The sequence below is a fragment of the Pan paniscus genome, chromosome 8, assembly GCF_029289425.2.
Source record: "Pan paniscus chromosome 8, NHGRI_mPanPan1-v2.0_pri, whole genome shotgun sequence".
Classification (NCBI taxonomy): Eukaryota; Metazoa; Chordata; class Mammalia; order Primates; family Hominidae; genus Pan; species Pan paniscus.
In genome coordinates this window covers 122,110,054-122,125,436 of record NC_073257.2, presented here as the reverse complement: position 1 = coordinate 122,125,436, position 15,383 = coordinate 122,110,054, and the positions used below count along the sequence as shown (strand labels likewise).

The 15,383-nt window shown below is 35.4% G+C and overlaps 1 protein-coding gene across 8 annotated transcripts in view; it reads right to left on the bottom strand.

Annotated features, from left to right (window-relative positions):
• MXI1 (MAX interactor 1, dimerization protein) overlaps window positions 1–15,383 on the bottom strand; it is an 80,464-nt gene that overhangs the window by 40,083 nt on the left and 24,998 nt on the right. For all 8 annotated transcript variants that reach the window (XM_034931448.3, XM_055093370.1, XM_034931449.4 and 5 more), the window contains exon 3: window positions 1,623–1,652. In XM_034931448.3, coding sequence (XP_034787339.1) covers window positions 1,623–1,652 — 30 coding nt within the window. The remainder of the gene's footprint in view (window positions 1–1,622; window positions 1,653–15,383) is intronic.

Here is a 15,383-nt window from a genome sequence, read left to right as displayed (position 1 = left end):
TTTAAACTTACTTGCAATGAGGCAGTTGGGCTAGCCAATCTATTTTTTGTTAAAGGGAGGACAAAAAGTTGAAGGTCATGAGATCTTATTTGTCAAAAACAGCTGGTACATATGATTTCAGTTTGTTATTAATCTAATCTCTCTCATTTTTTTTTTAAGACAGGGTCTCACTCTCTGTCACACAGGTTGGAGTGCAGTGGCATGATCATGGCTCACTGAAACCTTCAACTCCTGGGCTCAAGTGATCCTCTTGCCTTAGCCTCCTGAGTAGCTGGGACTGCATGCCACCACACCAGCTAATTTATTTTTATTTTTTTGGTAGAGATGGAGGGCATCTCACTTTGCTGCCCAGGCTGGTCTCGAACTCTTTGCTTCAAGCGCTCCTCCCACCTGGGCTTTCCAAAGTTTTGGGATTACAAGCATGAGCCACCATGCCTGGCTGCTATTAATCTAATCTCTACACCAAAAAGAAAGTATTTTACTCTTACAATTCTTATGTTCTCTTCCAAATTTGTCCTCTTCTTCTATTTCTTTTCTTGATTAACAGTAATATCATCTAAGACTCAACTATCCATAGCTAACTAATCACCAATTTCTATTGACTCCATTCCATACTCTTTACTTTGTCTACTTCTATCTCAGTGGCCACCATCATCTCTTACCTAGATTACTGCAATAGCCTTCAAAAGCATCTTTATGCCTCTGGTATCCCTTCTCCCAACCAACCAATTCTTCAAGCTGTAGCCAAAATGATATTTCCAAGACACAGGCTGATCATATGATAATCCACTTTAAAATTATTTAACTGCTCCCTATGGGTCTCAGGAAGTCTAAACTCTTGGGCATGGTAGACAAGACTCTTCAACACCTGGCATGCTTTACTCATGTTACAATCTTTTATAGTCACACTGAACCTTTTGCAGTTTCCTCAGTATACACTGCTCACTCACCATCCTCTGCAGAACTTTCCAAGACTCCCTTCAAAAAGGCATCAGGTGACCTTCCAAAATATCTTTCAGTACCCTCTAGTACCTTCTGCTTCTCCATTACCATACTTACCACATTATATAGTACTTTAATTACCTGTCTTTCCCTTACAAAGTTCTGAATTCCTTAAGGACAAAAACTATCATATATATTCTTGTATTTCCTATATAAAGCATTCTGCCTGCCTGGCACTGACATACAGCTCATGTTTGATAAATAGTTGTTGAATGCATGAATAAATGAATGAATGAATGAACAAATTACAAAGGAAGAAAAATTCAATGCCCTCCAATTTGTAATGCTTATTACCTACTCTTTAGAAATCCTACCTTTAGCAAAACTACATTTAAACCATGAGCTTGTAACAATTAACTCATTTTCAGAGACAGAAATAAAGGCTATACCTAAAACTCAAATTCGAGTAAGCTTTAAAAATGTATTTACGTCTTCTAGCTGCTATAAGCTTACTATTAAATCATTTTTTGGAGAAAATACATATATATCAGGTTCACAATAGGCTATACATCTGAAAAATAAAATTACAACTACATATGCACTATTACATTATTTTCACAGGTAAAATGGTGAGTTTGCTTTTAAACATAAGTGAAAGCTGTACCTCATCACTGACTCACCGATTCTTTTCCAGCTCATTGTGTGTAGATCTAAAAGAAAAAAAAAAAAAAAAAAGCATTAGCCATGCTTTGTTGCTAAAGCTATAGAAAGACAGATTAGTTATTGCTATGCTACACCTAGTGAATTTATTTAACAATGCAACACATGGTCAGACTTCTACAAGCTCACTCATCGAGAGGAAATAGTCTACATTCATTAGGATTGTTTATTCAAATATAGTATTTTCAGTTAACAACTCTAAACAGTCTGAAACTGGAGTTTCATTGTTATTTTAATAAAAGTAATACTAGCACATGTTCTCCCTACTTCTAGCATCCTAGATTTTGTTGATCTGCAGATGTTATATAAGAAATTTTAAACATAATCCTGTTTTTATTTAAAAAGGAAAAAAAAAAGTGGGTGTACTTCCATGTCCTCCTCTATCTCCATCTACCCACTTCTAAACAGAGAAAAAAAAGTTTTGGCTAGCACAGAAGCTGAAAAAGGCTTGCGTTACTGCTTAGTGATACAGGCAAATCCAAGTCTTCCCACCTTATTTTGTGAAACAAAAACAAGAAAAAGTTATACATGAAAGAAAATTAATATAAAGAAAAAATATATTAATAAAATCAAGAAACATGTTTTACAAGACTGGATAATTCGAAATGTTAGCAATGGTTATTGTTTAGTTTTGGTGACTTTTTTCATTTTGTTTCTCATTATTTGTTTTAAATGATACCTTCTATTGAACAAGCACAGCATCTGGGGAACAGTGGGATAAGCAGTTAATATATCTTATTTTATCCCTAAAACAACCTTTGTTTTATAAACAAGAATACTGAAGCTCAGAGAAGTCAAGAAATATACTCCTCTCCCAAGAGTATAAAGTGGCAGCCATGATTTCAATCCAGGTCTATCTTAACAATCCCCAAATCTTAACCACTCAGTGAGAAGCAATACTGAACAGAGGTTAAGGGCACAGACTCTAAGGCCAAACTGCCTGAGTCCAAATACTGTATGGCCTCAGTAAAGTCCCTTCATTTCTCTGTGCTCGGTTTCCTCATCTATGAAATAGGAAAAATAACAGTATTTGCCTCATATGATTGTTATAAGGACTAACAGGTTTATGCTAAATAGCAAAATATAATGAACTCTAAAGTTAGCTACTATTAGAATTGTTATACTAGTTCCCTAGAATTAACATGTGTTACTTTTGCAATAACTTAACATTAACAACAACAGGAATTTTATGAAGGAGAATTTAAATTCCTGTCACTAGAACTAAAACTTTAATCATTTTGTAGATTCTGGTTAATGTCAAATGCGTAAAGAATATTTATGGCTTTAATCTGATTATTTCAATGGATATTTAATAATCAGATTCTCAAACCTTAAAATTAAGAGTGCTTTTGCTGGTCTCATAATTTGTGTAAATTTTACCCACTGTCTTAGCTTAAGGGCCAAAAGACTTCTTTGAGTTACTATCTCCTATCCACCTTTTGCTTCATGAGTAATTTCATCAAGTCCAAGAGACATGAAATGAAAAAGACTGATATTCATTTAAAAATATTATCTTAACAAAAGGACTTCTCCTTTGAGGGAAGTAAATAGAGTCTTATGATGTTTCAAGAATTCAGATAGAAGAAACTATAAAAGCACAGTCAGAAATCCTAGTGTAACAGAGACTCGGAGCTCAAAATTCAATAAATTATAACCACAGTGTGCCTTTATCACCATAAAAGTGTTTATTTAAAATTTTGTTAATCTTTGTTTGAATTAAATGTTAATCAGTCAAGTTAGAAGAGGGAAAAGGCCTATTTAAAGACGTTTAGAAGAAAAAATATAATTCAAAATTTGAATAAATAATCAATAGTAAGATTCCCCACCCCCACTGGTGAGCAAGTTTTGGTTTAATTGCCTCTCTCTGAGAAGAAAACTAAAAACAAAACAAAAAGACAATGCACATATAAAATACTACAGTAAGTAATAAATGGAAACATTGTATTTAGAGAAGCGTAGACTATTTGCCATAAACTTATTCTAAACAGCCATAAACTTATTCTAAACAGTCTGGCAATCCCACTGACAGCCATCAGTGCAAGAGATAATATACTCAACAATAACCAATTGTTGAATTCCAATATTATATTGAGTCTATTATCAAAGCTAGCTCCAAAAGATCATAATCTGACCCACTGCTGTGAACAAAATTAAAACAGCAGGTTCTTCCTGCCTGCCAAACAGACATTTCTTTATTATCTTTTTTTAAAGAAAATGATAGCTAAGATTATGAACCTTTTCACCAAACCAGGAAATGCATGCCACATTTAATTATACCACCAGCAAAATTTAGCAAGATTTTCAAATAACGAGAAGCAAAAATGATCATAAATATACAAATCATTACCATGTTGCCATGTTCTTCCAATTTTTTTTACAAAAGCATCAATAGTGTTTACTCCTATTTTGATGGGTTTTTACCTGTAATGTCAAGTCAACAAATACTGAGTACCTTCAGTGTTCAAGGCTGTCTTACACTACAGGAAATCAAAGACAGTCTCCATTGGGTAAATTAAGATATGTTTAGCAATAATTATAACTGAAGGCAAAATAAATATACAAAGAAAGGTACAAAGTATTGTGGGAGCTCAAAAGAGACAGTTTACTTCCAAATGGCACTGTAAGAAAAGCTTTAGAAGGGTGGCATTTGGTCTAAGGCTTAAATGATAGGTACATTTGCTACTAGTAGAGTCTGAAACTGTTAAGGAGATGCCATTCCAAGTGGAAGGGATAAGATAAGCAAACAAGTCGAGTTGTGAAGTCCAAAGCAAAACCAGCAAACAACACAAAAAGATCATAAAGACCCATGGTGTTAGAGAAAGAAAGTCCTGAATCTAAATATTAACTCTGTCACTCACACAGGCTGTGTAACTTTGGGACAAATTATTTAACCTCGCTGGTTTACAGTTTCCTCATCTGTAAAACTGGAGTATTACACATGCCTTGGCCAGGTTACTGTGAGAATTAGAGAAACAGATGTAAAAACATCTAGCTCCTAATAAGTAGTTAATAGATGCTAGCTACTGTTAGTATTTTTATTACTTTTTTAAAAGACTAAAATTATGTTACCCAAAACGTTATTAACTATACTACATGGGACAACAAATTGATAGGTTCTCAATACTACTTTGAATTAGCCTGGAAATAAGCAAACAACAACCATAATGATGGAAAGAGAAACTGAAAGAAAAGATAGGTGACTGAAGCTACTTTATCATTTAGTCAGCTGTGAGGACAGTACAAGGTTTAGGAGTATATTACAGAGAGAGATGCCTAATTATACGCACACAGAGAAAGTAATCCAAACAGTACAGGCAATAAACAAGTAATTAAATGTATCACACACTAGCACATTCAGAAACAACCCCTTTGCTTCTCTGAGCTATGTGTCCAACCAAGCCCTTCCAATAATGTTCCATTGAAATATTCAATTATGATAAATTCCCTGTGTAAGGCTGAGATGTTCTGAATAACCCATCTAGTTAGCCCACTTTTCTTCTCCCAATAAAATGCACCTCTGAGAGCAAACACTAATGAATTGTGTCTTCCTTTCAAACACCCTTACCCTGAATGCTTAACAACTTCCAATGACAGAGAAAAAGACATTTCTATCATTTTATCATTGAATCACAGGTAATCTTTTTCGCAAACAGCATCCCTTTAAGAGAGGCATCCTAATGTATTCCCTATTTGAATGGGAGTCATTATCTATGAAATGTGACTACCTTAACCAGATATGTGACTTTTCATTGACTACAACATAGCTCCAATACATAAACTTGTGATTATTTAGGGTGTAGTTTGGTGGCAGTCAAAGAAATGAACCATAGAAATGAAACTACACGAAATGGTACAGTTTGGCTCAAGAGTAGTACCACTGTGGAAAGAAAATAAAAATCCCCACTCCAGAATTTCAATACTCTCTTCTAGCAAAAGAAAAGACCTCTAATTTTGCAGAAATAATGAGCCAATCCCTACTTTGTTAACATTTTCATCATTTAACTTACTTTCTAATCCTAAAGTGCCTCACAGATGTTGCCCTCCACACAATGAAAAGAGCATATTCTACAAAGCTAAATTCTAACTAACTGGTATCCTAAAGCTTACAATTCTTACACATATATGTAGAGGGCAAAAAAACCAGAAAATTTTAGCTATAGTAGAGCAGGTATCTTTCAAGGATATACCAAAGGGGTTGAGATTGAAAATATACTGGGATTAGTGGAACAGTAAAACTTCTATTTATTATTATTCTTCTTTTAAGACGGTAGTTTTGTGCATTTGTTTCCATCGAAAAGTACATCTCATTTTTAAAAACCATTAAAAACAGTAAAATTTGAATACTATAAACTTTTAGAAAAAATGCCTCATAAGAAATGTATTGCTTCTTTCTTAACAATGACAAAACAATTACCACCACAATAACTAAGCCCACGAACATCAAGTATCTAAACAGGATGCACAACAATAACTATAATCAATAACCTTTTTCCTTAAAACTTACATATCAAAGCTGGATATATGTATACTTTATGACTAAGTATTTCCACTTACAGGCATATACCAAGCCAATATATGTTTACATGTTCACCAAAGGACATACAAAAGAATGCTTGTATAGAACTATTCATACTGGCCCCAAACTGGAAGCATTCATCAATAGTAGAATGGATAAATTGTGAAATATTCATACAATGTAATATTACACAGCAATGAGAATAAACTACAACTATTGTGCAATAACATGGATTAATCTACACAATTTCAACATAATGTTGAATGAAAAAAGCCAAACACACACAAAAAGTACACACTACATAACTCCATTCACATAAAGTTCAAAACTGGCAAAACTAAATTATGGCATAAAAAGTTGGAATTAAAAAAAAAAGTTGGAATTGCAGTTACCTTGGGGAAGGGGTGACAGTGACTGGAAAAGTCAGGAGGGGGCTTCTAAGATTTGTAATATTTCTTTGCTTTTGTAAAAATTCATTGAGCTGTACACAGGATTTGTATGCTTTTTCGTATGTACATTTTACTTTGGTAAACAGGAAAAAATTTTTTAATAGTATACAAACTGAATTCTTTAAAAATCAATTCTTACTTCAAATATAGCAAACACCCTAATGTAAGTCCTTGACAAATCTTTTGGCATACTACATCTCAAACAAATGTGCTTTGTAAAGGATGATTTTTAACAAATCTAAAAGTACTGAAATCATACAGAGTAAGTTCTCCAATCACAATGAAATTTAATTAGAAATCAGCAACAGTAAGCTAATTAGAAAAATCCCAATATTTGGAACATAAATCACAGCTCAAAGAACAAATTGCAGAGAAATTAGAAAATATTCTGAACTTAATGACACAACATATCAAAAGTTGTTGAATGTAGCTAAAGCAGTGCTTAAACACAACTGTTTAGCTTTAAATCCTTCTGTTGGGAGGGTAGTGTCCAAAATCAATGATCCAAGATTCCACCTTAAGAAAGTAGAAAAAGGAACAAACTAAACTGAAAGAAGTTGAGCAACGGTTCTCAACTGTAAGCAATTTTGCCCACCAACACATCTGACAATGTCTGGAGATCTTCTGGTTATCACAACCAGGAGGAGGCTACTGGCATTTTGTGAGGAGATGCTAGGAATGCTGCTAAACATCCTATGATGCACAAAACAGAATTATCTGACCCCAAATGTCAAGACTGCTAACGTTGAGAAACTGAAGTAGAGAAATATAAAAACCAAGGACAGGAATGAAAGACATGGAAAATGAGAAATGTGAATATCAGTAAAATTGAAAGCTGACTTTAAAAAATCAACACATTGATAAACTACCTCTATGGCTGATGAAGAATAAAATACAAAAATTACAATACAAAAACAGTATTGAGTGTACATCATTACAGATTCTACATACATCATACATTAAAAGGATAAGAGAATATTATTAACAACTTTATGCCAATAATTGTCCACATCATCTAAATTTGATAACTTAGATGATATGAACAAATTTCTTGAAAGATACAAATGATCAAAACTGACTCAAGAAGAAACAGAAACTCTGAATTGCCTTTCATCTATTAAAGAGATTAAAATAATAATTTTAAAAAAAACCTTCCCACAAAGAAAACTCCAGGCCTGAAAGTTCTTCATTGGCAAATTTTACCAGGCATTTAAGGAATAAATAAAACCAATCCTACATAAAATCTTTGAAAAAATAAAGAGAGAGGGAACATTTTCCAAATCATTTTATGAGACCAGTATTAGCCTGATACCAAAACCTGACAAATTACATAGAAAACAAACAAAACAAAGACTAACATCTCTCATGAACACAGACACAAAAATTCTAACAAAATTTTGCCAAATTGAACCCAATAATATACAGAAAGTACCCTAGTTCCTGGGACAGAGCTTCTAAAACCTTGAAATTTTCTGAGTAATTAGGAGTGTCTTCATTATTCATGGTGGGTCTTCGGACTACACCTGAGTTTATGCCAAGGAGAGATAACTCAGGATAGGGGATGGTCACATCAGAAAGACCAACCATGTGATTAGAGGGTTGGGGCTTTGAGTCACTGATTCTGGCCCAACACAGGGGAGAGAAGTACTGGGAATTCACAACCATATAACCAATGATTCAATCAATCATGCTTATGTAATAATATCCCAATAAAAACTCTGGAACCTGAAACTTGGGTGAGTTTCATGGTTGGTAAACACATAAATGTGCCAGGAGAGTAATGCATCCTGATTCCATGGAAAAAGCACGGAGGCTCTGTGTCCAGGTTCCTCCCAGACCTCTCTCTCTGTGTCTGGGCATTTGGCTGGTCCTGATCTGTATCATTTATAATAAAACTTGCAATTATAAGCATAGCAGCTGGACATTGTAGCGCATGCCTGTACTCCTAGCTACTTGAAAGGCTGAGGCAGAAGGACTGCCTTGAGCCCAGAGTTTGAGGTTGCAGTGGGCTTTGATCTCACCACTGCACTCTACTCCGGGTGACAGTTGAGACTCTGTCTCTAAACACAGACAAAGTGTAGCACTTTCCTGAGTTATAAGTAGTTCCAGCAAATTATCAAACCTGAAGGGGCTGTAGGAACCTCTGAATTTGCAGCCAGTTGGTCAGATGTGAGAGTGGCCTGAGGACTCCTGAACTTATGGCTGGCATCTGTAGCGAGGGCAGACATGTTGGGGACTAAATCCTTAAACCTGTGAAGTTTGTTTTAGCTCTGTGTTGTTAGTATCAGTACTGCAACAGTACAAAATACAACATGAATAAGTAGGATTTATTTCAGGAATGCAGGTTTAAGACTCAAAAATCCATCAATGTAATCCTCCATATTAACAGAATAAAAAAGAAAATGACAGTATCACCTAAATAGATGTAGAAAAAGCATTTAAATAAAATTTACCATCCATTCATGATAAAAACTCTTAGCAAATAAGGGAAGAAAGGAATTTACTCAACCTAAAAGGCATCTAAGAAAAACTATAGTCACACTCAATGGTCAAAGAATGCATTTTTTCATAAGATCAGGAACAGGGCAAGAATGTCCACTCTCATCACTTCTATCCAGCACTGTACTAGAGGTTCTAGCCAGTGAAATAAAACAAGAAAAGGAAATACACAGAAGGAAATGGAAGAAATAAAAATGTCTTTACTTGCAAACAACATTACTGTCTATTTAGAAAATCCTAAGGAATATACAGACTATTAGAACAATTAAGTTTAGCGAAGTCAGTTCACAAAACCAAAATGCCAAATTTAATTGCTATTTAAAATAGCATCAAAGAATACTTAAGGAAAAATTTAATAAAGTATGTGTATGACCCATACTCTGAAAACCTAAAAAATACTGCTGAAATTTGAAAATATCTAAGTAATAGACATACCATGTCTGTTAATTCATGTTAATGAATTAGAAGATTCAATAGTTAAGACATGTTGGGTTTCCCCAAATTAATTTATAGATCCAGTGCAATCCCAATAAAAATTCCAGCAGGCTCTGTTGTAGAAACTGACAAACTGATTCTAAAATTTATGTAAAAATGCAGGCCACGCACAGTGGCTCACGCCTGTAATCCCAACACTTTGGAAGGTAGAGGTGGGAGGACTGCATGAGCCCAGGAGTTCAAGACCAGCCTGGGCAACATGGTGAAAGCCTATCTCTACAAAAAATATAAAAATTAGCGGAGTGTGGGAGTGCACACCTGTAGTCCCAGCTCCGCACTCAGGAGGCTGCGATGGGAGAATCACCTGAGCCCGAGAAGGTTAAGGCTGCAGTGGGCCATGATCATGCCACTGCACTCCAGCCTGGGTGAAAGAGTGAAACCCTGTCTCAAAAAAATAAATTAAAATAAAAATGCAAAAGACCTAGAATAGCCAAAGGAACTTTTGAAAAAGAAGAACCAAGTCGGAATACATTCATTACCTGATTTCGTAACTTTTTGAAAAACTATAATAATTAGGACAGTGTGGCATTAGAATAAGGATGAATATTTAGATCAAAGGATCAGAACAGAAAATCCAGAAATAAGGCTCACAAGTCTGTGGTCAACTGATTTTCACAAAGGTGCCAAGGCCATTTAATGAATAAAGTATAGTCTTTTCAACAAATGATACTGGAACAACTGGATGTCCATTTGCAAAAAAAAAAAAAAAAAAAAAAAAAAAAAAAAAAAAAAAGAACTTCAACCTTTACTTCACACCCTCTACAAAAATTAACTCTAAATGAATTTTAAATCTAAATGTAAACCCTAATATTATAAACTGCTAGAAGAAAATAGAGAAAAAAATTTTTTTTGAGATGGAGTCTCACTCTGTTGCCCACGCTGGAGTGCAGTAGCATGATCTCAACTCACTGTAGACTCCACTATCCGTGTTCAAGTGATTCTCCTGCTTCAGCCTCCCAAGTAGCTGGGATTACTGGCGCGTGCCACCATGCCTGGCTAATTTTTGTGTTTTAGTAGAGACGGGCTTCACCATTTTGGTCAGGCTGGTCTCGAACTCCTGACTTCATGATCCGCCTGCCTCGTCCTCCCAGAGTGTTGGGAACACAGGCATAAGCCACCACACCCGACCAATAGAGCTTATTTATTTATTTATTTATTTTTTTTTTTTGAGACAGAGTCTTGCTCTATCACCCAGGCTGGAGTGCAGTGGTGCAATCTCGGCTCACTGCAAGCTCTGCCTCTTGGGTTCACACCATTCTCCTGCCTCAGCCTCCCGAGTAGCTGGGACTACAGGCACCCGCCACCATGCCTGGCTAATTTTTTTGTATTTTTAGTAGAGACAGGGTTTCCCCATGTTAGCCAGGATGGTCTCGATCTCCTGACCTCATGATCTGCTGGCCTCAGCCTCCCAAAGTGCTGAGATTACAGGTGTAAGCCACCGTGCCCGGCCAAGCTTATTTTTTTTAACTAATAAACCTCATCATGAAACTGAGGCAATAATTTACCATAAAGTACTCAGAGATGAGAGTAAAATATCAATGTTTTTCTGTAGGTGATTAATAATAAACAGTACTACAAAGTATCTCATTTGGAAACATCATTCCTTTGGAGAATATTTGCTCTCATGTACTTTTTAAAAATCTTCATTTCTGGCATATTAATCTGCTGTTAGTCAAAGAGTATGACAGTCAAATTCTCATCTTCTATAGCAAGAAAAGCTTCTCATTTAGAAATATGAAAGCAAACAACAGAAGAAGCTGTGAAATTATCGGAAGTGGTAGTCTCTAAGAAGCAGAAATTGGATGGAGAGAGGTGGGGCATGGGGATGTTATTTTCCTTTATAAGCTATTTAGTATTAATTGACTTTTTAAACTATATACATATATTACTTTTATAAAATGTTAAGAATTTAAAATAACTAGTTCACCTGGTAGCGGCAGAAATTAAGAAGCATTTTATACATTCTAAAGTTAAATATTGTTTGTAAAATAATATTTCTTAGGTAAGGCAGCAACACTAGAAACTACAGAGAATTTTGAAGGTTAAAATAATTGCTCTTAAACATATTCTCGAAGTTAAAAAACACATTAAGGTAAACAACTAATTATCTAGACTACTTCATTTGTTAACAAATTCTATTACAGAGCAATATTCTAAAAAACCTTTAAAAGTACAGAAAATATCAGCAATTTCCTAACTCATCTGACTTCCAAAGGTAATCATTTTAAGAGTCAGGCATGAAATAAACATTCAGTAAATAACTGTTGGGGGGAAAATGAGTGGTACCATAGATGTATAACACCTGCATCTATGGGGAGGAGCTGAGTATATTAATAATAATATAAAAGTTAGGAGCAACTTCAAAAAAATAGGTTTGATATTATGGGTAATGCTGTTAATTATGGTACCACTAACTGTGTTTTAAAATGTAGGAAACCAAAACAAAAAAACAATCTAACAAAAAATGCATGTTTATATTTCATCAGCACTATAAAATCACACTAAAAATGGGACCTGGAAATACACTCTGTCAAAGCATACCATCAAGCCTCTTTGATTAGATTAGTATCTAGAAAACTGTCCTTACTGAAGAAATGACAAAGAATCATGCTATATTCAAAAGCAGGCAATGTTCTTTCATTTGCAAGGAGAAATCTAGAAGAGAAAGCTTTCTTCCAGTCAACAGTACTGCCTGATTATAACAATGATGCATATATTGCTTAAAATCCAGCTTGACAATAAAGTCAACCATCATCTACAGCTGTAAGGCTTAAGCAATCACCATCTCTAAGCCACATGTGCTTTAATCATAAAATGAGTGATAATATTTTGTCTTCATAAATCAGAGAATTGTACTAAAGAATTCCCTTTCTACATTTTGTGATCTTCTACATCATATATTCAATATTTTGACAAAAATGCCTTTCATCGACTAGGAACAGAAACAGCTGTCCTACTGACTTACAAGGCATGATCATACAAGTCTCCTTCAGTACTTCCATAGAGGAATATAACCTTAAGAAACCCAGCAATAGCAAACTTACACTTCAAAGAAGCATTTAAAGGAAAGCCTGAGTTTTTTTAGTAAAGGCATATAAGTAATTCTTGGGAATTTTTCATTTAAGTCAATTTTGGTAGAAGACAGACTTCTACACATTTCACTGGATGTGTTAATCACTCAAAATGCAGAAAATACTTAAGAATAATAACAACATCATTAAGAGTTTAACTGCTACTAATCTACATTTTTGTCCTGAAACTTTGGGAGTTTTCTACGGAACAAAGACCCAGAAACTATTTTTTAATATAAAAAAATTTGAAAAACACAGAATAGTAGAAAAAAATTACACAAAAATAAAAATAAGGGTTCATTCAATTCTTCTGTGAACAAATAGGTTCACGTAGAATAAAGAGAAGATAAAGCATCTCAAATTACTACTGGAAAAAATCCTTTGAAACTATCCTAGGAAAATAATTCACCACCATCCCTCTCCCCAGAAAAACTAAAAATCCATGAAGATAGCCGAAAAGGATGCAAAGCTAAAAAAAAACAATACAATAATTCTATCTAAAATAAGACTAAAGCATTTCTTTATTCTACAGTTTAAGAAAAATTAAACTAAAGCCTTATAAACAACAGAAAAGTTGTTTTTTAGTGTCCTCAATCTTAGAAAGTGGAACTGAGATACTGCTTTTATGAGATTCTTTAGTATCCATAGGACACTAAAGAGAAGAAATATATCAGCTTGAAATTAAAGCATAAATTGGCTATTTACTACTTCCCAGATTACCTTAAAACAATGCAATTACTATGTGTGTGTCACAGGCTCATATGAATATTTATTGCCAATATCTGAAAGACTTCTGGTTCTTTCAATATGCAAGTTTGGTATTATTTTATTTTCATGACACAGGATGACACTGAATGTTCTTCAAAATTAAGTGTAGCATTCTGTAGCCTGCTTGCTTAAAAGAATTGACAGGTTAGAGATTTTTATTCTTTAAATACTACATGCTGTTTTTCCAAATGTATCATTAACATCCCTTGGAACACAAAGTAATCAGAGTTTGCCAAAGCAGGGGTTTTATCACTTTTCCTTCCAGTCTAATATGGTACTCAGCACAAAAAAGAAACTCAATTTAAGACAGTCTGCTTGGAGTTTGAAAACCTTCCATTCTTTAAGAAACACATACTATTTACGGGGCACTGTGATAAGTAATAGGGATAAATGTTTAAGCAGAAGAGACTCAATCCCTGCCCGCCTCGCAGGGTTTTTAATCCAGTGAATAGGACATGAATTTAAGAAACAACTGGATAACTGTATTTCTACAAATGTGATGAACACTATGAAGGAAAAATAGGGGTGCCATGAAGTATGTGAAGACCTGATCTACTACGGCAGATGAGGAAACATTCCTGAGGAACTTATGATTGAGCTGAAGGAAGAGTGTTATTCAACAGAGATAACAAAGGGGGAGGGAAAATGATTCCCCGCAGGGAACAGAAAGTATGCAAAGATCTTGAGGTAGAAGAAAACGCGTACTGAAGGAATCAAAAGAAGGCTGGCCAATGTAATTCATAAGAACTGGCCAGGTGCGGTGGGTCACACCTGTAATCCCAGCACTTTGGGAGGCCGAGCCGGGCGGTTCATGAGGTCAGGAGATTGAGACCATCCTGGCTAACACAGTGAAACCCTGTCTCTACTAAAAATACAAAAAATTAGCCGGGCATGGTGGCAGGCACCTGTAGTCCTAGCTACTCGGGAGGCTGAGGCAGGAGAATGGCGTGAACCCAGAAGGCAGAGCTTGCAGCGAGCTGAGATCGCGCCACTGCACTCCAGCCTGGGCAACAGAACCAGACCAAAAAAAAAAAAAAACTGTAGTTGCAGGGACACCAGGTAGGAAGTTACCGCAGTCGTCCAAGTAAGAGATGATGGTAGCCGAGATTAGGAGGATAGTAATGAGGGTAACAGGAAAGAAGGCCGACTGAAGAGATATTTAGGAAGAAATCAGTGTTACACTGCAGTCATGGCTTATTTAGTAGAGTTTTAAGGATGACAGACCTTGAGATTTTTCACCTGTGGTACCAAATAGTAAAGAAGCTGGAATTTGAACTTATCTGATGCTCCCCAAAAAGCCAGATAGCTATTGCAGCCACATTCTCTAACAGCAGTAACATCTTAGCAATGTTGATTTTTGGAAGTGTGCCAGAAGGCTGTGACCAAGACCACAGTAAAATCAAGCATTTATTTTAAAAATAATTATATATTATAGGTGCCACTTCCAACTATCAGAAGGATCCCAAATGATAAAATTACTGGTATTTGCAAGGAACATATTTGTAATATCACATTATATCATTTATTTTCTCTCCTTTTTACTTCTTTGAAAATAAGATTTTAAGGAATGGGGGAAAGGGGAATAGGAATTTATAATATTAGGAGTTAACTTTCAGCATAAATTTATAAAGTTACTTTTTTGAGAGGGGGGATGGATTATCGCTCTGTTGCCCAGGCTGGAATGCAGTGATGCAATCTCAGCTCACTGCAACCTCCGCCTCCCAAGTTCCAGCAATTATCCTGTCTCAGCCTCCCAAGTAGCAGAGATTACAGGCACACACTACCACACCTGGCTAATTTCTGTATTTTTAGTAGAGACAGGGTTTCATCATGTTGGCCAGGCTGGTCTCGAACTCCTGACCTCAGGCAATCCACCTACCTCAGCCTCCCAAAGTGCTGGAATTACAGGCGTGAGCCACTGCA